This window comes from Schistocerca piceifrons, chromosome 10 (assembly GCF_021461385.2).
Source record: "Schistocerca piceifrons isolate TAMUIC-IGC-003096 chromosome 10, iqSchPice1.1, whole genome shotgun sequence".
NCBI classification, from domain to species: Eukaryota; Metazoa; Arthropoda; class Insecta; order Orthoptera; family Acrididae; genus Schistocerca; species Schistocerca piceifrons.
The window spans coordinates 119,643,947-119,671,277 of record NC_060147.1 but is presented as its reverse complement, the minus strand read 5'-3'; the positions used below and the strand labels follow the sequence as shown (position 1 = coordinate 119,671,277).

At 39.5% G+C, this 27,331-nt stretch overlaps 1 protein-coding gene across 2 annotated transcripts in view; it reads right to left on the bottom strand.

Moving 5' to 3' along the window:
* LOC124719078 (activin receptor type-2A) overlaps window positions 1-27,331 on the bottom strand; it is a 123,368-nt gene that overhangs the window by 20,054 nt on the left and 75,983 nt on the right. For both annotated transcript variants that reach the window (XM_047244759.1, XM_047244760.1), the window contains exons 5-8: window positions 15,900-16,058; window positions 13,930-14,150; window positions 6,003-6,147; window positions 2,998-3,177 (exon numbers count right to left, since the gene is read on the bottom strand). In XM_047244759.1, the coding sequence (XP_047100715.1) occupies window positions 2,998-3,177; window positions 6,003-6,147; window positions 13,930-14,150; window positions 15,900-16,058 (705 nt within the window). The remainder of the gene's footprint in view (window positions 1-2,997; window positions 3,178-6,002; window positions 6,148-13,929; window positions 14,151-15,899; window positions 16,059-27,331) is intronic.

Here is a 27,331-nt window from a genome sequence, read left to right as displayed (position 1 = left end):
GGATATACCCACTACTACTGCTAGAAAGTTTATATACGCTGACAACCTCGCACTGACAGCCCAGTCCAATGACTCCGCAGCAGCAGAAACCGCGCTAACAGATCTTCAGAGACTCAAGGACAAGTTCTTCAAAACCTGGAGACTGAAACCAAACATAACGAAAACAGAGATCAGCAGCTTCCATCTGAGCAAAAGACAAGCCAACTATGTTCCTCAAGTGCCACCTGCTGAAGTTCGATCCATGCCCTAAATATCTAGAAGTCATCTTGGATCGATCCTTGGCCTACAGTGCACATCTAAGCAAAACATCTGCTAAAATCAAAAACCATAACAACATTCTACACAAACTCACACAAACAGGTTGGGGTCCCACTGCACCTACTCTCAGCCTACAGCACATCCCCTAGTATACCCAGTAGCTGAATACTGCAGTCCAGTACGATTTAACAGTACCCTTACAAAGAAGGTAGATGTCCGGCTGAATGACACAATGAGGATTATATCAGGCACCATTGCGTCTATTCCTCAGAAGTGGCTTCCGGTACTTTCTAACTTTCCACCACCTCATCTCCAAAGAGCATTAGCACTGAAGAAAGAATGGTATAACTGCTGTGACAATCCTCTCTCACCAATAAATGAAGACTGTCTACATGAAGATCTTAGGCTGAAATCTTGGAACCCTTCTTGGATTCTAGGGAACAAGCTGGCCCAAGATCAGTTTACAGTAAATGAATCTTGGTGCAGCAGCCGGCTGTTTTCAAATCCAGACAGATCTGGACTGATCTCTCACCCAACCGAACAACCCCCTGGTTTCAACCAAACCAGGAAAATCTGGACATCACTCAACTGGATAACAACCCAACATGGCAGATGTCAGTTTTGGAAGCACAAGTGGAAGATTGCCAATAGCTCTTTCTGCGACTGGACTGTACAGACGTGCCTCAGACCGTCAGCCACATCGTTGTGGACTGCCCACTTTGAAGGTTCAATGGTTCAATGGAGGAGATGTATCGCGCTGGTGAGGAAGCTGTGGAGTGGTTAAGGACACTGGACATCCATCTGTAATAATATTGATGTTACTCATAGATCGAGGTCTAAATAAATCTGTGTATTATTAATGTACACATACTCTCAGGTTCACAACATTTTTAGTAAAAAATGGTACTTCATTAAAAATCACTGTTTAAAAAATGTTATGTTGTTTACTTTTATTTTGTAACTGAGACGAAAAAATGTACAGAATAAAGTTTTTAAAATATCAACACAATCATTAAATTCTCCATCAATGAATGTATCAGCTATAGGGACCAATTACTCTTTTGGCTTCATGGTAATAAAACTTTACTTCTTAAAACTTAATTTTTTATATATCTTGTCTTGTCATTGTTTCTGCAACATTTCCAAGTCCCTGCCTCCCTTGAAGCTCAATGAATCAGTTTGCTAGTATCTAATGCAAATGAGAAGTGAATGCAGTTCAGTATTCAGAGAGCACCCTCTATATACCTGTTTTATACAAGCTGTTGGGATTGTTTCTGTCCACAATTTTATTAAAGGACCACAATAAACAATATTTCGACAACTTCTTCACATGCTGTGAGCTGTGCTATTATGTGTACTCACTGGCTCAACTCAACCAGATAGTGAAGTGTTGCTGGTGTTGTTCCACTACAGCTCGGTTTGACTCCCAGTGCGCACAACACACTTTGATAATTATTTGCTTTTCAGAGCCCATACTGTTATTCCATGACACATGCATAGCCTTAATGTTTACCAGCTCTGGTGAGATAGATTGTTGATAAGATCATGATAAATTGGGTGCCAAATCCCAAACCTTGTTTTTATACAGAAACCTGTGTTCCAGTTTTTAGGTTTACTGACATCTTTATTTGGATTAATTCCTTAATTAATGTGCCCCAGGTACTTAGCATTTGCACCACAGTACTTGCCTTCTCATATTTCATTTTACGATTGTATTCGAGGCAGTGCTTGGTGACAGCTGATTTGCTAGATAGTTTCACTAACGTGTTCCTAATGTTCTTCAAAACTCTCCTTTTGTCTGCACCACCCACGCAAGACATGTCACATTTGCTTGACTGGATGTAATGTTTCTGTAAATGTCTATCTACCATTGTGAAGAGTGAGCCAGCATACAGTAGATCAGAAATTCTTAGCTTCTCTTTTTCTTCCCCAGTCTCAACCTCTTCCATGGACACTTCAGTCAATAAAGATAAAAAGGCTTCTTTGTGATGCTAAAAGATGATCTATCCGAAAGCATGTACCATGTGAATGTAGTACATCTTACATGAGGCAGACTATTAATAAGTCAAGGAGAGGTGTATGGAACATCAGCGACACACCTAACTAAAACAACTGGGAGAATCAGCTGTCACCATACTCTGCCTCAAACACACTCTAGAAATGAAATGTGAAGAGACCAGTATTGTGGTGCAAATGACAAGTTTTTGATACAGAATAATTAATATATGTATCCAGATAAAGATGTCAGAGAATATAATAATCTTAAGATAGAGATTTCAGTTTAAACAAGGCTTGGGTCCAGTACCCAGTATATGAAGATCTCAGCAGCCAACTTACCCACCAGAGCTGGAAAATGCTTTGTCCTCCAGAACTAGAAAACGGAGAGGGAATGTGTGTTTCACAGAAAAATAGTGCAGTCTCAGCAAAACTAATGAGCACCAAACTTCATAAGGGGCACTGGAAGTCGAACTTGGCTATAAATACAGGCACAAGACCAACAATACTTCATAGTCTAGGAGTGTTGAGGCAGCTTGTTAGCATAACAACACAGACACAATATTTGCTGCAAATTCGTGCCCAATCTCACCAAAATCAGAAACAGGTTTTTTTTTCTGACCCCCCCCCCCCCCCCTACTGCCCCTTAGGCAGTTACGTTTGAGCATTGGGACAACACATTTACATAGTGTGCAGCAAATTTTTCGTATGTCAGTGCTGCCTTACAGCTTTCTGCCAACTTACGTCAGGGCCAGTGCACCGCGACGCCAATTCCCACAGCACCAGGCCACACGCATACATGTCGATGCGCAAGAACGAGTCACGGCAGAAGTTTATGGCGCCTTCGAGTACCTCCGGCGCCATGTAGCGGCGCGTTCCCACCTGGCCATGAGTGTCTCCACAGGGTTTCCCAGGCACAAAAATCTGAAAAATAAGTTTTTGCTCAATAAAGTTCACATTTTTTCTCATACTACGGAGCAGAAAAAAAAGCAGCTGGAGGGGGCAAGTACAGAAAGTGTTTCCTCCAGCTCCTCTGCACCCATCCACCACTCACGTTCTTGTCTTACACCTCACTCGTCAGAAGTTGGAAACCGTCGGCTCAAAGGCCTATGGATGTTAAGCTGACCCTGCAAACTGTGCCACTGGACACCACGGCCTGACACGTGTATACACAATGTGTTACAAGATACTCACTTGTAAATAACACAACAATTGTAATTGCCACACAGCACACTGAAACACAGATTTTATAGCCTGAAGCAGGCAATTTATTACAAATGCAAAACCTATGTCGAGAGAATGTTTAGAAAATACTGTAGTGAAATAGCAGCCGTTGTTCTATGTCTGAGCCTTTATTAATGTATTCTTGTTTCATTTGTTAGGTGTACTAGAGCAAAATACACAATTAAATATCACGCAAATTACAAAGTTATTTCAATTTTTATTATGTGAATTTATGCATCTCTCACATTTGAATGTTAGTTTCGACTTCCATACAGAGCAGAAAACACAGGTCTTCTGATCACTAAGCATTCATTTGACAAATGTGTCAGCACGGGTACTGTACCCCTAGTGGCTGTTCTGCCTTACAACGATAATTTCTTTGGAGGAGAGAGAAAGGAATACAAAAAGAGACGAAGTGTTGAAAGGGAACAGTGTTTGTCACTTTGGAGAGAGGAAGAAATAGGAAATGTAGTTCATTTAATGGAATTTATTTAAATGCTCAGCAATAACTATGTTTTCAATGAAATTTTCTTGGATGCATACTTTCTGTGTGGCAAATTCACTCAGTCCAATCTTCCAAGTAACATCTTTTAGTGGGTTCTTCGAGTAAGTTCTCTCATCTTTCATTCTGAAGCTGAAATTTTTGGGTATAATCTCTCCTTTCACTAGGGCCCATACATTTCCTTTCAAATTGTATTGGCAATGAGTAAGAGGGCACCTGTCCAGTTCTCTCTCTCTCATGATAGCTGGTGTTATCCATGACTATCACCTTCTAAACTATGATGTTTAGTTACATCACTAGTCATCTCTTGACGAGAATCATCAGATTTGCTAGCTGTAAATATTTGCTCTCCACTTTTGATAAAACCATATTCAAATGATCCCTTGAGACAGTAAGTCTGTTGCCTTTGCCAATCTCACTTTGAAACTGCCACTGCTCTTTGAATCTTGATGATGAATAATTTTTTCACACAAGTCGCCCTAGTTGCTAGAATATTGGATCTCTCCATCAGATTGTTTCTTCCATCATTGCATTTTCTGTTCCTGAATCTCAGACATTTTAATAGTTTTCCAATAGAAAGGCAGCCTCCAGTGAAGTCAGCCTCATAAAGCAAAATATCTGCCACCTTTTGAATGGAGGGATTATAGACACTGTCGTAAAATTCCAATGCAGTACGATGAATGCTGTCTTCCTGGAAATCGTCCAAATCAGTGGCAGTTCTTCCACTAATATCTTTCCTCAGGGACTGAAACTTTGTTTCCTGAGGACAGGGCACCATTCCCATGCTTCTACACATACTCTCTGTACATTTCTGAGTGAAACACCACACACCTTTGATGTTACAGTCTGCAGCGCAAATAATATTTCGTCTCTTCTGGGATTGTCTTCGAGGCCACAAAAAAATTCCTATACTTCTTATACGACTCACTTTGCCTCCGTGTACCTCGTCACACTTTGGAAACCTACGACACTTCCGTACAGTGATAGCATAAGCGAATGATGGGTAGCAATGAAGTTGCGAAGTTTGCCGGCGGTAACACAAATGAAGTTCAGTGCTGGCACATAAACCCTGTCAGTGACAACCGACTGGTAGTCATTGCTTCTGACGATGCTATCTGGATGGCACCTGTGGCTGAAATGACACTGTGCCAACAGTATGCATGGACAGGACCAAAGGCTTCTCACTGGCACTTAGAAATTTCACTATTTTGTCTGCTGTGAGTAAACTTTGCTAATTACTGTGCTATAATAGTATGTTTCAAAACTGTGACATAAAACAGTTTTTTATTAGTACTGGAGAATATGATACACATGTATGTTTCATATTTGTAAATCTTTTGGTCTCTAAGCTGCCTTTTAGTTCTGCATTGATACTTTTCAATTTTGATTATTCCTCTGTGATTTTTCTTTATACTTGTTATTCAGTAAAGAGAGAAGTTAATACGTCAATCAATAATAAGCAAACATAATTAATATAATTTTCCAAAAAATACATCAGTTTTACAAAAGTCACACTTACAGAAAACATGAATGCACTAATTAATATGCAAATTCCTGTGGGTGAATGTTAAAGCACTTAGTAAGTACGGAAAATGTTAAATGAAGAGAAATAAGATAGAAGATGGGAGATTCCGTAATTTAGTCGCAAAACTAATGTCACTAAAAAATTACAACTGTAATTATGTTGGTAAACAAAGATGAGTGTATACTGAGTGTCAAACATGAATTTGAATGCTTTGTTGTACTGATTGTTATGGGAAGTTCTGAATTTTCTTTGTCATACCTGGAGTGAATAAATTACAACTTCTAAGTCAGGTTACTTCAAAAGAGAACCCTAGATCTGTCAATTCGACATGAAAAAGTCTTTGGTGTTGTACACATTATACTACCTGAAAAATCACTGCAGGTCATTCAGGGTATGACACAAATGAAATCAGTCAAACGACAAACATGAGGCTGTCCTGAGCATACTGTACTGGAATAAAAACAATTGCATACCAACAACCTCTGAAACAAAACGTACCAGTGCCAGTCCAAAGTCGGCAACACACGCAGAGAGATCAGCACGGAGGAGAACGTTCTTCGACTTGAAGTCACGGTGGGCGACAGCTGGCTTGTGAAGATCTCCCCTGGGGGATGGGATCTCTTCGTGCAGGTGCATAAGGCCCCTGAAACAACACAGGAGCACTTGTTCTGAAGCATCACAGGAAAAAAAGACCAGATCGGCTGATTTACCACAAAAGCGAAAAAGGAACAATGTGCAGGCTGAATAAGTGTAATTATTTACAGTTATTAGTCTCAATGTAGTAAAGTAAAGAAACTGCAAAGAACTATTCAGTAGCTAGTATTCCAAAATATCTCAAGGTATGGATATGCCAACTATTTCCAGAATACTGTAGAACATTCACAACACCTCCTTCTCAATTTTTAATTCCTGACCGTGTTGTTGTTGTGGTGATGAAAAAAATTCCACTCATATCAATGTCAAGATCTGACTGCTAACAGTTCCCCACCTCAAACTGCGTGAACATCATTTCTCCCTCCCACATACACAATTACAGCTTCCTCAGCATCTTTTGTTTTTGGCTGCCTTTTTGTTGACACCTATAGCACCATTTGCTATATCCCACCATGTCTCACTAGTCACCCGATACATAACCTCTGCAAGGAGTTTCTCAACTTCAGAGAATGTAAGCTTTTTATCGTGAATTTTAAAATTTTCCCGGCGAATTGACTGTTCAAACAAATTTCGGGCTTGCAGCCGGTCGTCGTTCAATTGAACGACGACTGGCTGCAACCCCAAAATTTGTTTGAACAAGCTTTTTATCGTTTGCAATGACACTTCTGAAGAACGACATTATTTATCCCTTCATGATAATCACCTGTGCTTTTGAAAAAAAAGATGTTTAGCACAAGACTTTCTAATGTACTGGCACACAGTACAATAATTTGTCCCCCCTCCCTCGTTTTTTAAGGCACTGCTGTTGTCCCCTCAGGTATCCACCACTTGAACCTTTACGTAATGAATGACTGCTGACGGCCCAAGGTTTACCCAGACACAAATTACTGAAAGTTGTTAAGAGACATCCTCTTCTAGCATTACTTTTGCTCAACAGAAGTAGTCGATACCAAAAAATTTTCGAATTTTGAATAGGTTAATATTATCTCAGCTGTTTTCCTAAGAGAATTTCATACGATTTCGTACACAATGTATTATTTTTCAGGTTAAAACCTGTAAAAAGAAATAGCTTTATTTTCTTTGTTACAATTGATATGTACTAGCTCTGAATGGACAGTTGAAATTATTTTCTTTTAGCAACATTTGAAATTATGAAGTATTTGGCACACTTAAAATTTCTATTATTAATTATGCAATTTAGTTCTGTATATTATGTTTATTTCTGGATTAATTTATGAAATAATAATGTGAATTAATAGAAACTCATTTGTCAAGAGAATTTGTAAACCCTTTGGAATACTGTTAATACCGCAGAGTGAGATAGTAGTGGGCATGCCTCTGATGTGATCAGACTTTTTTTGTAATTTGGAATAACAATGCAATTTTGGCTTTGTTAATTTAAAAATTCAATAGACAGTGTGATACAGAAAAATGTGAGAATATATTATCATGAAGAAAACAAAAAAAATTTGAACAGGCTTACTTCAAAACTTATTTCAATTGGAACCATGAGAACCTATAACATCAAAAGATTTCAGCTTCAAGAATCAGCCCCTACATGTGAAGAATTGGAGCCAACTACGAGAAAAGAAGATAAGTAAAAAGTTTATTGTAAATCTTACTCCTCTCCAAACTTGTTAAAAGAGTTAACCATAAAAACAGTGACAATCAACAAATGATGTGAGGTAGGGGTAGATTACAAGGTCATACCCCTCATCCTTCTCAGAAATTTGCACTGCCATGCAACATCTGTCTTTTCAATCAACATTTTTTGTTCATTAATAAATTGGCAACTGAATGAAGCCTTTGTCCTTTAGTGCCAAAAGCAATGAAAATTTACTGTCATTAAGATGACTGTCTTCCTTAATCAACACCAATAGTTTAGAAAGTGTTGCATGATCTTTTCTCTTATAATAGTTACATATACGATGATGAATGGCATCTCTCTTGAAATTATTCTAAGCTGTCATTTGCTTCCTCCTTGGCTGCTTTTATCCTAGCTTTGTTGTGTCAGATTCATCACAATCCACGTCATTCAGTTCCTTCTTTATAATTAAAATTTAAAAAAAATTCAGTACTCTTTACAACCTATGCAACAAGAAGTATGGGCTCACCATGCTCCTGGTACAGTTTGAGACAAAGTGAATAAACACTGAAAATGCCAAAACAAAAACAAAAAAATGTTATGTTAAACAAAGTGAAACCATATTACCAAATACACACACACACACACACACACACACACACACACACACACAAAACCGTTTTTCAGTGCAGCAACACGTTTCTGCTACCTCCGCAAGTTGTCACATACTATTGGATTGCTGCCTCTGTCGCCAGAGAACACAACAACGCTACTGAACTTACTGTGCCAAGGATTCATCTCCCTTACTACAATACTTGAAAGATAGCTTTGTTATGCGATAACCATTGTTCCTGGGAAATAACACACAGCCACAACATCCTCCTACTTAACGCGTCCAGTAAGTCTCCCCTGTTCTGGGGTTCTGTGCGACTTTTTCAAACGCTCCCCATTTCGTAAACCTCACCAGTCTTTTTCTTTCACTCCTCTTCCTTCCCCTTCAACCCTTCTGTCAGGAGGAGGAGTCACTGGCTCCAAAAGCTTGCAAATTTCAATATCTTTACATGTATGAGGTTGGTTTGAAAAGTTCTCAGAATGTCCATGACAGGATGGCACTAGCACAATGAGTTGTTTACGTGATAACCGTTGGAGTGTTGCCTGTAAACACATGCCACGTCAATGCTCTCTGAAGAGAGCTGCGGCGGTGACGTGGCTCTATTGTTGTTCCCGCATTGTGATTTGCGAAGATGGAAAAAAATCAAGATTTGAGCAGTGGTTAAGTACTTCGTACAGAAAGGTATTAAAGCAATGGACATTCGTGCCGATTTCCTTAATACAATGGAGGACACTGCTCCTTCATATTCAACTGTTGCCAAGTGGACAAATGAATTTAAATTTGGTCGCGAGAGCTTAGATGATGATTCGTGCAGTGGTCAGTCAAGATGTGTCACTACTCCAGAAATCATTGCAAAAAGAGCACGAAATGGTTATGGAGAATCACCGATTGAAAATGCGTGAAATTGCCCATGCTTGCCAGATATCACCTGGAAGGGTATATCATATCTTAACTGAAGAATTAGAAATGAAAAAAAATATCTGCAAGATGTGTGCCATGACTCTTGATGCTGGATCATAAATGCACAAGAATGGACATACTGGAACAATGTTTGGCCTGTTTCTGGAGAAACGAACAAGATTTTTTGTGCTGGTTTGTGACCACAGATGAAACTTGGGTACACTACTGTACCCCAGGGACAAAACCACAGTCAAAGCAGTGGAAACATGCTGAGTCTCCACCACCAAAGAAAGCAAAGACAATTCCTTTGGCAGGAAGGTCATGAAATCAGTGTTCTGGGATGCGAAGTGGATTCTATTTGTAGATTATTTCCTCACTGGGCAAACAATTACTGGAGAATACTATGCTTACTTCCTGGACAAATTGCAACAAAAGGTATGTAAAAAAGGCCAGGTTTAGCAAGGAAAAAGTCATCTTCCATAATGATAATGCTCGCCCACACACATGTGCCATCACCGTGGCAAAATTACATGAACTAGGGTGTGAATTGTTGCCACACCTGCCTCATTCACCTGATACGGCTCCATCAGACTTCCATCTCTTCCCAAAACTGAAAATTTTTCTTGGTGGATGAAGATTCACTTCAAACAAAGAATTGATAGCCGTAGTTGACCACTACTTTGCAGGCCTGGGGGAAACTCATTTTCGTGATGGGATCAAGGCACTGGAACATCATTGGACCAAGTGCACAAATCTACAAGGAGACTACATTGAAAAATAAAAAAAAGTTTCAGTGATGTAAATACTTTTTTCTATACCATTCCGAGAACTTTTCAAACCACCCTCGTATTTTATCCTGCCACCGCTTGGTGAGTAGATTTTCTTATCCATCCAATTAGACTGCATTTTCAAAAATAAGAAATGGTACATCCTTCCTGGAGCTGAAACTGGTATCTCAAATTGTAGAACTATTAACATCTGATACGCCAAGCTGTTGTCTGCCTCATAATAACAACAATGATAACAACAATAATAATAATAATAATGAAGGAGAGAAAGAAGGGGAGAACAGAACGAGCAGTGTAAGAGACAGAGAATGTGTACATGCGAGTGTGAGTGGGGGGGGGGGGTGGGACGGAGGGAGGGGAGTAGAGTTGCAGGACAGAAAGAAGTCCAAGAAGAATTGAACTAATCTCATTATACCATGTTGTCACTCAATTCAATTATTCAGTCTTTTTAAATGATACAATTTATAATGATATAATCAATCAGAGTTCCCAAATATTAAGAGTTTTTCATTCCTTGACTATGTGATCAAAGTTACCCGGACACCCCCAAAAACATATGTTTTTCATATTTGGTGCATTGTGCTGCCACCTACTGCCAGGTACTCCATGTCAGCGATCTCAGTAGCCACTAGGCATCTTGAGAGAGCAGAATGGGGCACTCCGCGGAACTCATGGACTTCAAACATTGTCAAGTGATTAGGTGTCGCTCATGTCACACATCTTTATGCAAGATTTTCACACTCCTACACATCCCTAGGTCCACCGTTTCTCATGTGATAGTCAAGTGGAAACTGACAGAGACCGCTGACAGTTGAAGAGGGTCATAATGTGTCATAGGCAGACATCTACCCAGGCCATCAGACAGGAATTCGAAGCTGCATCAGAATCCACTGCAAGTACCATGACAGTTAGGCGAGGTGAGAAAACTTGGATTTCATGGCCAAGCAGCTGCTAATAAGCCAATCAGGCCGATAAATGCCAAACAATGCCTCGCTTGGTGTAAGGAGCGTAAACATTGGACAATCGAACAGTGGAAAAATGTTATGTGGAGTAACGAATCACGGTACACAATGTGGCGATCCGATGGCAGGGTGAGGGTATGGCGAATCCCCAGTGAACATCGTCCGCCAGCTTATGTAGTGCCAACAGTAAAATTTGGAGGTGGTGGTGTTATGGTGTGGTCATGTTTTTCACGGAGGGGGCTTGCACCCCTTGTTGTTTTACTTGGCACTATCACAGCACAAGCCTACATTGATGTTTTAAGTACCTTCTTGCTTCCCACTGTTGAAGAGCAATTCAGGGATGGTGATTGCATCTTTCAACAAGATCGAGCACCTGTTCATAATGCATGGCCAGTGGCGGAGTGGTTACATGACAATATTATCCCTGTAATGGACTAGAAATGCAGTGAGCACAGGACGGTCATCCTCAATTCACATGCAGCCAAAGTGATGTTAAGAATAATTAATAAGAGACTTGAAAAAGTAATGGAGGAGAATATTGGCAGGGAGCAGTTTGCCTTTAGACGGAATAAGAGATGCAATAGGGCTCCTACGAATCTTGGGAGAAAGGTTTATTGAAAATGGAAGAGACCTATTTATATGCTTCATAGATCTAGAAAAGGCATTTGACAATGTGGTTTGGTACAAGCTGATGACTATAATGAGGGAAAAGAGAGTGGACTGGAAAAACAGAAGACTTGTAAACTCACTAATCAAAAAGCCTCAGTTAAAGTGAGAGGAGAAAGTACAAAATGGATCGAACTATGAAAAGGAGTAAGACAAGGATGCTGTCTATCACCTACCCTTTTCAACCTCTACTTGGAAAATATGATTGACCAATGTTCATTAGATGAAAAAGGAGTAGAAATTGGAGGAAGAAGTGTAGGGTGTTTGAGGTTTGCTGATGACATGGTCCTTCTAGCCACAGGGGAAAAAGAATTACAGAATTTCGTGGACACCATTGAAGCTAACGGAAAAAAATATGGAATGAAAATTAACACAAAGAAAACAAAAGCATTGGCACTAGGAGGAAATAAAGAAATAAAAATTATGCTGAATGAAGAAATATTCTCTTGGAAACAGGACAGACATGGACAGAGAAAGGCTAGAGGCTTTTGAGATGTGGAGATGGCGGAGGATGGAAAGAATAAGTTGGATGGACAGAGTAAAAAAATGAAGAGGTACTGAGAAGAGTGGGAGAGAGAAGACAGTTACTAGATGTAATAAAAAGAAGAAAAAGAAATTGGATTGGGCATATTTTAAGAAAGAATGATGGACTGATAAAAACAGTTTTAGAAGGTTGTGTAGAAGGGAAAAGGAAGTGAGGAAAGAAGAGATTTCAGATACTCGATGACATGATGGATGGTACAACATACAGCAGCCTTAAGAAGAAAGCAATGGATCGCAGAAAATGGAGAGGCAAACGACCTGCTAATATAGCAGAAAACTGATGATGATGGTGATGAATGGACGGGCCTGCACAGAGTCCTGACGTGAATCCTACAGAACACTTTTGGGATGTTTTGGAATGCTGACTTCGTGCCAGGCCTCACAAACCGACATCGATGGCTCTCCTCAGTGCTGCACTCTGTGAAGAATGGGCTATCATTCCCCAAGAAACCTTCCAGTACTTGATTGAATGTAATGGATTGGCCTGCACATGAATCCTATAGAACATCTTTGGGATGTTTTGGAATACCGGCTTCATGTTAGGCCTCACCAACCGACATAAAAGCCTCTCCTCAGTGCAGCACTCCAGGAAGAATGGGCTGTCATTCCCTAAGAAACCTTCCAGCACCTGACTGGATGTATGCTTGCAAGAGTGGAAGCTGTCATCAAGGCTAAGGGTGGGCCAACAGCATATTGAATTCCAGCATTACTAATGGAGGATGCCACAAAATTGTAAGCCATTTTCATCCAGGTGTCCGGATACTTTTTATCACATAGTGCATTTCAACTGCATATGGAGCACAGGAAGAATGATGGCTTAAATGTCTCAGTGCACATTATAATTAGTCTGATACTGTATTCATGATCACCTCAGGAATTACAGATAGGGTGTCCCATGAGGAATGGTCAATATTCACACATGTGATAGAAACGATCATTCGAAGCAAAGAAGTCTAGTGTACACGGGCTGTAAAATGCAAACCTCAAGGGCTATGAGCACTTACACATCTTCGATACTGTGAAACCAATCTGTTCTACTGCAAGCTCTTTGCTTTCCATATTTCCATATGGAACAAAACACGAGAACAATTTCTACTCAATATTGGATCTAAAGTACATACTTTTAGAGCTGTAAGCACTTGTGTATCTTTGCTACTGGAAAAAAACATCTCTTCTGCTTATAGCTCTTAAGGTATGCTTTTTGGAGCCCATGTTTATCAGATCTTTTTCCTTTGTATGATCATTCCTCCCATATCCACCCTGTATAGGGGCAGAAGAATATATCTATAGTCTTTTCTTAATACTGACTCCAAAAAACTTGTAAGCAAGCTTTCACTGGATAACTGGGATCTACGTTCCAGCATCTACCAATGAAGATTTTTCAGCATTTCTGTGATCCTCTTCTGTAAATCAAACAAACCTATGACCATCTCCATATGGATTCAATACCTCATGCTATTCCTATCTGGTAAGGTTCTGACAAATGTGAGTAAAATTCTAATACGGGACACACAAGTGGTTTGCAAGCTATCTCCTTTGAAGACTGGCTGTATTTTCCCTGTATCCTGGAAACTGCATATGTGACTGTTCCATTACGTATGCCTACAAATTGTTGTACTCAGGTGTTTGCACGAGTTGGCTGGTTCAAACTGTGGCTCACTAACATTACAGTCTACTTTTCCGAGTTCTGTGAACTTGTTGGAGAGCTGCTCACCTGGCCATGGATTCCGCAATGCGGCAGAGCTCCGGCCAGGTAACGAGGTTGCTTTTGAGGTAGTCGCACAGTGAGCCCCTCTCGTGGAAGGCGGTAATCAGCCAGTACTCCGCCTGCAGGTTGTCTCCACGTTTCTCCACACCGACAAACTGCAGGATCGCCTCGTGAGAAATACGTGGCAGTCGGTATACCTCGTATTCTGCTGCCCACGATTCCTTGTCCTGCAATGCACAACAGTAGGTTGGGGTTTTTATATACGTTCCTTCACAGTACACTACTATTGAACTAAATGTTTACAAAATATCCTTTCCTTGCCTTTCTCTCTTGGAACGATGCCTCACCTTTCTGTACATGAATTTTTACGTTCTGGTAGTCAAACTGTCAATGCCCTGAAAAAACATGTTCTATAAGGCGGTAGTAAGTAACTGAGCATAACGAGCTCCAGTAAGTGCCTGTTTATTCTTTTTTGTACGAGTTAAGATTTGGTCATAGACATCTGTAAAGGGAGATGTTGCTTTTACAGTTCGATTTCTACGTTTGTGATGTTCCAAACTGCACTAATAAAGAAATTTATACTAATCCTGAATTTTATGGCAACCAATTTAATTTTGCAACAGTGAAAGGGCTTATCTGTGCAACAACTGAAACACCTGGCAACTCAACTTTCTTATACATGTGATTCCATTTTCTCATTTTGAGAAGACTGAAGGACCGATCTGTTTTACTTGCTAAAAACATTCTAAAACCATCGTCTCATAAACATTTCTTTACCTAAAACAATCAGTTCTGACAGACGTTATTGTCATCTTTAGGTCATAAAAAGATCTTTTTCTTATGAAATGTGCCCATTTTAAGCTGGCTCTGATGCCAAGCTGTCACGTGGATAAAAACAGCATGTTATAAAAGGTTTGTCATAACTAAAACATTTTACAACTTACACCTTGTGTACAAGGCCATGTCCATATATATATACCATTCACAGATGCTTGTTACGCCACAAAAACACAGTATACAGTAACATATCTGTTTACATAGGCTGGACATACTCTAGACACTGAAAATCCACCTTAAATGGCGTGTAAGGTAGAACTGATGCCATAGCATGCGGTGGTTAATACGTCATTGTCTGGAATAAAATAACTGAAACTTTGGTATCCAGTCAGAGAGTATAATAATAACAACCTTAATTGTCATGAATTTTCAGCAAATGGATGAAGTAGAAGCCAGTATCAAGGTGACCAGGTTAAGGAAGAGACTCTTGAGAATGAGTGCAGAGGACATCTTTTCTTTATTTGTGTGTGAGGAATGTTTCCTGAAAGTTTGGCCGTACCTTTTTGTAACACCCTGTATATCGCACGGTCAAATGTACTGTCAACAGAGCAGTAACTGAGCTGAAATCTGGGAACCAGACTAGTGTTTATCTAAGACGATTTTGAAAACCACACCCACGTTGGCCAGCATACCAACCTTCATTGTTCATCCAGGTGGCAGATTCGATCCGGAGCTGGTGCACCTCCCTGAATCCTGGAAAGGGGTGCTTTAATGCACTCGACTATCCAGCTGGGTTACTGAAGAAGTACGGAATCAAATTGGGGAGAGGAGAAATTTATGGCACTTGACTACAAGAAGGGATCAGTTGACATGACGCATGCTGAAGCATAAAGCTATTATCAGTTTGGTAATGGATGGAGTGTGCTCATATGTGGGAGGGGGGAGAGAAATCATAGAGGCCGGACAAGTTAGCAGGTTCAGCGTGGCTGTAGAGTGCAGTAGTTCTGCAGATATGAAGATGCTTGCACAGGACAGACTAGTTTGGAGAGCAGGATCAAACCAGTCTCTGGACTGGACGAAGACGAAGAAGAAGAACAACAAACAACAACAACAACAAAAACAAAAGCAGCAACAACATGCCAAATGTAGCAGTTTTAGGAGACAGATGTATTATGAGGCTGTCTCCAATAGTGGCTCACCTGAGGTGGGAAGATCTTGACAGCAACAGTTTCATTTTTGTACTGTGCCTTCCAGACAGCACCGAAGCGACCCCGTGCTTTGATCTCCAGCAACTGAATCGGGCGAAAATCCAGAATTGGTGACAGCTGTGGCAGAGGATGGGGTTCTGCAATTGGCACCTGCAATATAATTTTAAATTAAAAGGCAATTTCACTAGAAACTTTGTAGCAATCCTGTACATAGATGGTCATAACAAAATTAAAAATAAATCAAAACATTGCACCCACCGTGCCTATAAAATGTACTATACAATTCTACACACTATTAAAAGTATTATGAGTCTACCGGTTCACTTCAAAGTGAAACCGTCTGGTTGGCATGTGCACAAGGTAAACTTTCTGCAAAGTTAGAATAAGTGGATGAAATGTTGAGTAATGCAGTGTCACAACTGGTCTCCAACAACAAGACATATATTACCTCTCAGGGGTCCCCAGTGGTGGAATTGACTTACCGAAACTACCAATAGAATGGTGTAGGTCGAGATCTGAGGTATTGCACCGTGAAGCCATTTGTCCTAGTGGACCATAGTTACCGAGCAATCGACAAAAAATAATTTTGGGATTTTGCATGTTGCTCTAGAGCTTTAAAAATGAAATGATGTACAGAAGGTTGTGTAGTGTAATGGTTAAGGTACAGTCCTCCATGGCCAAGGTTGTGGGTTTGAATCTCCTCAGATGCTTTATTTTGTTTTATTTATTTCATCTTTTGTTTCTTAACCAATAGACTAGCATTTTCAATGTGTTTCTTAACCAATAGACTGGCATTTTCAATGTTTAAATACTATGACAGATAAATAAAAATAATTAACTTCACATCCACAAAGATTCCAAGTCGTAAAAGAATGACAGGAAGAAAAATGGGAGGAAATGAAAAAGGTAATACAGTGATTAAAAAAACATGACAAACGAATAGAAATAAAACAACTACATTTAAATGACTTAATGAATAAAAAAAATTGATCAAAGTTATATCACTAAAAATTTAAAAATAAAAGATTTGAGGGCACTCGAGGTGATTCGAGCTGACAACCTTTGGCATGTGGGGGACTGTACCTTAACACTAAGCAACCATTCCGTATAATATTTCTTTTTTAAAACTCTACAGAATAGCATGAAATTTTGAAATTGTTTTTCAGTGATTACTTGCAAACTATGGTCACCAGGGGTATACGTGCAGGATGTGATACCTGGGACTTTAACTTAAATCCTCTTGTAGATGGTTTCAAAAAGTCATTCCCACCACTGGGACCTCTCCTTGTCAAAAAAGTAAATAATATATTCCAAAATTGCCAGCTGAGATGATTACAAGCATAATATTATGCTACATCATTATCCTAATAAATGGAAACATATAACTCCTTACCGTCATCATTAGTGGCAATTTGCTTTAAATTTTCAGAATTTTAAATTTGTGCACAACACAAAATTCAAGGAAGTACTGCCGTATGACTAAAATATAAATGACTCACAACTGAATTCAGTCAACTAGTCAATACCTGGGTGCAAAAATTTGTAGAGTTATGAAATGGAATGGTCAGTATGCCCAGACATAGCTGAAGTAGGTGGCAGACTTCAGTTCATTGGTAGGTTACAAGGAAAATGTCATCGGGCTCCAAAAGAAACTGCACTTGTGCAACGCAACCTCGAATACTGATACCAAATAGTGCTTACACAGGATACTGAATTCATATAAAGAAAGACAGCATGAATTATCACAGGTTGAAACTTTCTGGCAGATTAAAACTGTGTGCCGGACCGAGGCTCGAACTCGGGGCCTTTGCCTTTCGCGGGCAAGTGCTCTACCGACTGAGCTACCCAATCACGACTCACGACCCATCCCCACAGCCTCAATTCTGCCAGTACCTCAGGTCGTGAGTCGTGCTCGGGCAGTTCAGTCGGTAGAGCAAATGTCCCGAGTTCGAGCCTCGGTCCAGCACACAGTTTTAATCTGCCAGGAAGTTTCATATTGGCACACACTCTGCTGCAGAGTGAAAATCTCATTCTGATCACAGGTCGGTTTGACCCATACAAGAGTGTCACTAAAACGCTGAAAGCTTCAAAACAAGTTTTAAGTGAAGAACCTAGAAATATAAACTATATGATTGCAACTATGCAGACACCTTTTGGCGCACATTAATATGGAGTATGTCCACCCTTCATCTTTACAGTGGCTTGAAATGTGCTGGTGACATTTCAATGAGGAGTCTAAATGTCTCTGGAGGACTGGCAGCTCACTCTTTCTCGCAAGCCGAAACCAAAAAAGGTAATGACGAACATAGGGGTCTGGAACAAAGCTGACATTCTAACTCTTCCCAAAGGTTTTCAATCTGGTTCATGTCGGAGCTTTGGCCACAAACCATTCCCTCACAGATGATGATTAATGGCAGGGTGCACTGTTATACTGACACAAACAATCATCATCTCTGAACTGTTCCTCCACAGTACGCAGCACATAATGCTGTTAAATGTGTTCGTATCCTTCTGCACTTGGCATTTTCTTAAGTGCAGTAAGAGGACCACATGCTAATTGTGAGAAATACCCTCATACCGTGACACCAGCTCCTCCGTACTTTACTGAAGGCACTAAAAGTAATGGCAGTACATACACTAGACTCTCGCTAATCTGGCCCTCAGTAGTCTGGCTTCTCAGTAATCCAGTGCACATCCAAAAACACGTGCACAATGAATTATTGTGTGCAACAATTCTTAGTTAAACAATGCTTTATATACTCTATTTGAAATTGTAACTTTCTATACAGTAACACAAAATTTTAGGTAAGTTAAATCGAGGTTTTTCACAGAAAGCCATTGCTGACGAGTTCAATATTGGACGAACAACTATTTATGACATCAAAAAGAAAGATGATGTTATTTGACAGTACTCAACACAGATGGATAGAGTGTTGAGAAAACGGAAGGTTATGCAGAAAACGGAAGGTTATGCAAAAGAGTGAAAATGAAGAACTGGACGCAGCTGTTTACAGATGGTTCATACAACAACACAGCAAAGGAATTCCAGTCAGTGGCCCGATTATAAAGGAAAAAGCAGCTGCATTTAACAAACAACTTGGCGGTAGTAAATTGTTTGCAGCGAGCGAAGGTCGGCTATCATACTGAGAAAAACAACACGGCATTCGGCAGTCGACAGTCACCGGGGAAAGTTGCTCAGCTAACGATAAGTATAATAGAGGAAGAAGATTTAACTGATAATGCCTTGTATAATGCTGATGAAACAGGACTCTTTTACAAGATGATTCCTTCAAATACATTAGCTGCAAAGAATGAGAGGGAAGCTCGTGGTTACAAGCAACAGAAACGGCGCGTAACATTAATGGCGTGTTGGAATGCAAATGGGAGTCATAAGCTACCGCTTACGGTGATTGGAAAATCCCAACACCCACGCTGTTTTCAACACGATGACACAAATACTCTAACAGTGCAGTATTGTGCTCAGAAGAAAGCCTGGATGGACAGATAAATATACTCTCGGTGGTTCCATGAACATTTGTATCAGCAGTGAGAAAAGAGCTAAAGAATAAAAAGTTTCCACTGAAAGCTATCCTTATAATTGACAATGCTCTCTGTCATCCTTCAGATGTTTCTCTAAGGTCCGATGGTATACGTGTACAAGCACTCTTTCTCCCACCCAATGTGACAGCCCTGATTCAGCCTATGGACCAGGGAATTTTGAAATCAATTAAACGTCATTATCGACATTCACTTCTCGCCTCCTTGCTGAACAAAAGTGAAAGCGACTCTATCGAGACGATACTGAAGACATGGAAAGCAATTAACATACGTGAGCTGGAGAAAATTGTGGCCATCCATTGATGCCAAGTAGGATCCAGTAGGGAGTGACAGCGATGGGCCAGTCAATTCGGAATTATCAATTACTTTGTACACTGACATGTTCCGCAACCTTCCAGGAGCAGAAGAAATTGATGATGAAGGTGCTACTAAGTGGCTGAATGAGGAAAACTGTGATTCGGAACAAACTTTAACAGATGAAGAAATAATCAAAAGTGTGCAAAAAAGTAATGATGAAAGTGATGAAGAAGAGGATACAGGAGGAGAGAGCATTAAGATTTCTCACACTGCCAGTGCTGAAGCTGCCGAGGTCTTCCTGGAGTACATTATGCAACAACCAGATACATGCAGTACCGATGTAATGCTTGTAAAGCAGTTGCAAGATAAAGCATGCCACAGTCGCGTATCATCATTGTGACAGTTAAAAATTAGGGACATGTTTCATAGTGAGTGATATGACTGTACAGTCTACACTCAAAGACCAAGTTTTCTTTGAAAATTAATGTATTTTTGGATTTAATAAAGTAAATCGTCTATGTTTTAAAATTGTATCCTTCAGTTTAATAAAGCACAGTACACTATATGCCCTATGTTATCAAAACAAATAAAAAACAAAATAAATGAATAAAATAAATTTCAGACACTCAATAATCCGGCACTTCCACTAATCTGGCACCCATATGTGCCAGGAATGGCCGGATTAGTGAGAGTCTAGTGTATTCTCCAACGCATTCACCAAACACAAACTCCACTATCAGATTTCCACAGGGTATACCACGATTTATCACTCCAGATGACTCGTTTACAGTCATCCACTGTACAGTGGCATCACTCTTTATACCACCTCGAGCGTCGCATAATACTGCCTGCAGAAATGTGTGGCTTAAGAGGAGCTGCTCGACTACTGAATCCCGTAATTTTTAACTCCGTACACCCAGTCATCGAGGTAGCTCGTCAGCTGGGAGCACTCTGGAACTCGCGAGTGATTGCTTCCATTGATTCCGCACGGTTTTTTATGACCACCCTCTGTAATGCTCGACGGTCCCTGTGCACCGGTACACGAGGTCTGCCCGGTCTCAGTTTAGCTACAGTCGTTCCTTCTTGTTTCCACTGCACGATAACATCACCGACAGTCGACTTTGGCAACTTTACGAGGGTCGCAGTGTCCCAGACAGATTTGTTACTCAGATGACATCCGATGACTAGTCCACATTCAAAGTCACTACACTCTCCTGACTGATCCATTCTGCTGTTCCAGAATGAGATTTTCACTCTGCAGCGGAGTGTGTGATAATACGAAACTTCTTGACAGATTAAAACTGTGTGCCGGATCGAGACTCGAACTCGGGACCCTCGCCTTTCACAGGCGTGAGTCGTGCTTGAGTAGCTCAGTTGGTAGAGCACTTGCCCGCGAAAGGCAAGGGTCCCGAGTTCGAGTCTCGATCCGGCACACAGTTTTAATCTGCCAAGAAGTTTCATTCTGCTGTTATTGCTTCTCTACTGACAACACAATACTTCCTGCCTCCTTTTCTGCTGGCAGGCCCACCTCTCAAGAAATCTAGTGGTCAGTTCCACACCATATAGGGTTGGTCGGTTAGTTTCAATAAGATGGTGTACTTCATATCTTATGTATCCCTCCTATACAGGCTTTGAAGACCAGATTTATCTACTTACTGCAAGTACAGAGATTCAATTATTCTTCCCTTGTTACATACAAGGTGATTCTTATAAATGTTTAAAAGCCTCAGAAGCAAAACAGATTATGCTGGGACATGTAATTTAATATAAGACACATGGGGCGGCAAATGTCCAGAAATACCCCAAAAGTGGATGATGTGACCAGACGACATACCTCGCCGCACGTGCAGCGGTTAACGCTATCTGTTCGTCACACCCGATCGTCCCAATCTGCGTCAGATATTCACGTCAATGTGGCTCCGTGCACGACTTTAGTGCGTGGGGCTCAGGGTTCAAGTCTTGCATGCAGAGGGCAGTACGTTTTTCATTGCACGAGACAGATGTGTGTTTACTGCGAGGTATTAATTTCTTAATTTATTTACCAGTTGTGCAGTCACCGCTGGTTCATTGCATAGTATAGCACAACAAAAACCTACAATATTGCATCACAAGTAAATGAGTATAAGCTTCCGCATTGCGTCATTATCAGTGAACGACCTTCGTTTTCTCTAGCAAATAATGTCCATAAACAAAAAAAAATGAAGGGACATAAAGGAAAAAAAGACATAATATGAACAAATTTTGCTCGGTTGCAGAAATGACAATAATTTTGTAAATTCTGTCTTTACAAAAGATCACATTTACAAAAAGTGTTCATAATTTGCACCATTTGCATGAATGCAAGAACAGCACTGCTCAATTGTCCCTTCATGCGCACACTAGAAAATACCCTCCACACATTTGAAAATGCCCTCCGTATTTCAGATGTGACATCCATCCACTTTAGGGGTACGTCCCCCATATTTGCGGCCCCATGTGTCTTGTATTAAATTACTAGTCTCAGTGTCATCTATGTCACTCTGAGAGTTATTAAATGTTATTAAGAACCACTCTGTATGCGAATGGATCGGCAAGAGCCCCTAATACAGTGGGAGGTATCTTCTGCCACACACTTTACAGTGGTTTGCAGAGTATAGATCTAGACATGGCATACACAGAAATGTAAAAAGAAAATTAATGACTACATATATATGGAGCGAAAACAGCGTTCTTGATGATCAGTAAGGCAGACAACGGAAGAACGTCTCTGGCAGCTAACAATATGATTGTCAAACCAACACTCATCTTCTAATACCTGGCAACTGCCTACCACGAATGCAGTAACCGAGAAGTCAAAATTAAGCAGGACAGACTACAATTTTAGAGTTTATTTTAGCATGATGCAAATAGTAGGTCACAAATCATTAGGGAAAATATTCAAAATAACTCTCTTCCTTTCTTCTACATCAACAGTTAATCTTCTACACATTTAATATACTTTTAGAAGACAAACGGAAATGTAGGTGTTATCTTAAACAATTTTTAAATTTGTAAATCTTGAGCATTTCTTCCAAAATCAAATTTTTACATTTAAATTACAACTTGTACTAGAGACACAGCAATATCCTTTTAAAAAATGGAACAAGCTTCTCATTTTTCGCAGCAATTCAAAATTTCAGCGCCAATGAAAATAATATATTTTTTCTGATCTCTTCAAATCTGGCTTATGAAGTCAACATTAACATTGTGAGGAAGGGGTGAGGTAATGGGATTGGCTTTAATGTACTGTGCTACACTACAGCATAATGAAAATATATAAAAATGTCATTATTTAGCTTAATGTAAGTACAAGAAAAATTCTATAATTTTTGATTTTGCATTGTCACTGGTGATATTTTTGATGAGAAAACATACTACTAGGGACATTTAGCTCTTTTTTTCCTTTACTGTCAATCTAAAGCAGAAAATAAAAATTTAGTATTTTTACCCACACACAAATATACACGCATTGTTGCATATTTATCAACTTACCCACTATTCCCATAAATGGAAAAGAATGAGGCAGCATGAAAAATTGAAAACAGTATTAACCACAACCCTTCCAATAAAATATTACTTGTTACCAAAATTTCTGTTATGCTCACATCATTTTCATGCTAAGACACAACGGTTTCACAACTGACAATTACACACAAAAGAATGTGACACACTTAGCAAATATTTTTAAAGTATAGCAATGTATATGAGGCTTTTTCCTCCTTTAATACGGGAATTCGTTTTTTATGTAGATACTGAACAACTTCAAGTACCAGATTGACAGTTTCTCTGAGTTTTGTATTAAATGTAATCGATAAAAAACACAATTTTGTTAATGATCGACTATAGCAGACATAACATTTTCACCAAAAAACATCAGTATGTTATACAAATATCAGAACAAGACACTGTGTCACACTGTTATTTCACTACCTAGAAAAATTGCCATAATGGGATCTTTAATGAGTAACTTGTGCACACTTTAAACACATTATTTATTGAAATCCATTATTTCACACGCAACTTCAACTTCACTGAATACTTACTCCTCGTGATAAGTGAGTCAACTGCAGCACACCAGGAGTATTAACCCTGCAAAGAAACTCACCTGGCATGACTAGTTGTTTACATTTTGATGCCAAAGTTCTGTGTGATCTGAGTGTTACCTGCTGTGCAATTTGATACAAATGTTTGACTGCAGTATTTCGAAATCTATTTTTTGAATCTTATCCGGAGGGTCTCAAGAATAAATTAAATCTTCTCTAGCACAAAAAAACTTTTTTCTTTTTCTCATGAAACAAAAATAAAGAAAACAGGGGGTCTAATATTTCATGATATGCATCGAAGTCTGCATAAATTTGATGCAAAAACTCTGATGGCATGTTTACATATTCATAACTTCTAGAATACTCATAAATAACTGCTGTAGTTTGCTAAAATTGAAAACGTGTAAGTTCTGTAATGATCAACTACAGCACAATCTATATACTTTGTTTGGTCCAAAATTACTGAAGTCACAAAAGGGTTGAAAAATTGCCGTGATTGTACCCCATCTTGACCTCGTGTAGCATGAAAACAATGAATGACACAGCACTGAAATTTTAAAAGTGTGAAGACAAAAGCTTTCCCATCTAATACAAATATCTCACTTACATTACTTCCAATTTCGATTTCAAACTGTCTTAAATTAGGCCAAACTCTTGTAGATCTTGGTTGGTATTTTGGAGCACTCCACTGAAAGCCTCCAAAAGCCTTGCAATGTATGTATCTTGACCTCTGATTTTGCACAACTCAAATTTTACAGTGAACATCTGCACAAAATTTCATCAAATTGGAGATGGTCAGGTGAGGATGAATCATAAAGTTGGTCCAACTGATGCGGAATTGGCCCTCTCACTCCTGTGTGCTACAATGGGCAATGTTACTTATTAATCATTTCTTGTAGATCGCGAGTGTTATGCTGAAATGTAACTGCCTCAGTCAGGTCACAATGATGTATTTGATCCTACAACAGAAATGGCAAGAGAAGGTGCCTGACAGTTGCAACGAGCTTGGTGCGGCTACTTCCAATGCCTGTCTCAGCCAGACACCTTAACAGTATTCATGTAGGTCTCCCAGCTCCATGGATGACTATGATTTTTGCCTGCAGTAGTTTGCACTTCGCAGTCAAAAGCTAGCTACAGTACTGCTAGCTGTCAGCAATCTTCTCTCACATACTGCATTTTAGGTTTAGTGGACATCTTGATACATGCATATTCCTCAAATCTACAGTTCAAATCAGGGTTTTAGCACTGACATATAAATTTCAGTAGATAATTGATACTTTTGGTTTCTTATTTACAGATTTTACTTGTTTCCTAATTGGGTTTTGTAACTGGCAATGTTAACCATGACTAATGAAAATAACCAAACATGAAATACTTCATTGTTTACATTAGATACATTCTAAAATTTTACATAAATTGTGACTTATAAAAACTACTGCTCTCCTTATGAACTTCATTTCTGTGGCAATAATCCTATTTCAGTGTTTCTCTCGTAGTGCCAAACTCTGCATACCATGTAATGCCATTACTGCAATGCAAATTTGCATGTTAATTTTCATACTTCCTTCACTACTATCATGTTATTCGTCCAGTAGTACACTGAGACTTCTTTCTTACTATTATTTAGCACCTCTTGTTCTATTCTCCCTTCACTTCTTAAGTATAGTGCCAAGATATTCAAAACTGTCTACTTTTTCAAGAGGCTTTTCAAGAATGTGTTGAGTTCTTCCTCCTGTCTGTCCTGTTTTCAAACCCAAATTACTTTGCTTTTATGTGCATTGAATATATTTCCTTCCTCTTCATTTCTTCATACCATTCCACCACAACCTGCTGAAGTCTTTCTGGTGTATCAGCCACCAATACAAATACAGTTATCTGCAATCTTTGCAGATAAGACTGGTTGTAGTCTCCACATTCCAAGCTTCAAACTGTGGGTTCACAGCTTGCACAGTATTGTTACTTTATCTAGAAAGATGTTAATGAGCTGAGGGCCATCACCTTGTTTGACTCCTTCCTCCATTGGGAATTAACCTGAATTTTCATGAGCAAATACAAACCACTATCACCGGTTGTTTATATGCACTCTTCACAGCACTCACCAATTTTATTGGACACTTTTTGCTACCAGCACCTCCTACATGTACTTCCTTGGCACAGAGTCCAAAGCACCTTTAAGATTGAGAAATGAAATATAGAGGTTCCAGTTCTCGGCTGTGCTCTATCCGCAAATGTTCTTATTGTGCAAATGTGGCTCTGGTTCTGGCACTCTGGCTTAAAATCACTGGCTTCTCTTCCATACCCTCTTGCGCCACCTTTCTCAGTTAACTCTCCAATACATAAGTATGTATTAAATAACTTTACTGATGAAAAATTACAACTTTCAAAATGGTTTATGTATTTTAACTAAGGCATCAGTTTATAAATGTTGGTAATTGTTATAAATATTGGATTGAGTGAATAAAAAATTGACATATTACAATACAAAATACAGATGTGTTCATATACAATAGACTACTCTGAGTCCTCAACTGCAAGGCAAGAGAGACACTTCACAATTTTTTCTGAATGTGTGTTACACACATGTTTATGACACTGTCCACAATACTGTTTTGGTTTAATTAGATTGTTGTACTTCTGCCTCTTTGTTTTAGCTTCTGTTACACAAATACGCACCGACCTTTCCCTACGGGAGGCTGACGTGCTTCTGTTATCACTTCTTTGACTTTCTTTTGTAGAATAGTCCCCATTGATTGAACAATTTGGTTAGATAACCCTCTTGCATTGGCACTTCTTTCTTCTACCTGCAATTTCACTAGTTCCAGCGCCCTCTAAACAAGCTGAGCATCTCATCAATGGTGAGGTGGACCCCTGGTTTATACAGTAGTGGAAACCTATCATTCACTTTGTTGAAAACATCATGAATTGCTGTGAACTTGTCTGTTCCCTTCTTAGCTGGCGGGTACTTTTGTCATAAAACCTTATGATTGCAATAAGTTCCTTGAAACGTTTTCTTGCCATAATACCCCTGTAAACTGGCCGACCCATTAGGTCTGACAAAAGATCATGTACACTGACAGAATTGTCCTTATTTGCCCCCTTAAGTATCAGGATTCCTATAAAGACATACAATTCTTTCTCATTAGTCAAAGTAACATTTCGCCCAACTAACTCTTCATTTGAATGTTTTACTATAACATCCATGATGTCAGGCTTAAGAAGTAGCTTCAAGGCTTCTCCAGGTGAATGGCAAACACCAGCTGGAATTACTCCTGCCTGCTCTCTTAGTATATTAGCAACAGACCTCCGAGGAATTCGAGGCTGTGTGGTTACGTACCTTCTTCCAGACTTGGCCACAATAACATCCTGATGGTCATTGCCTGAAGCTGCACTATCTTCATCTTCTCTAACATCCACATCACTTTCCCGATCTGAATCATACTCCATAACACAATCCTCATATTCACTTTCACTCCCCAAGTCAGAATCTTCGTCTAAAATTTCATTCAG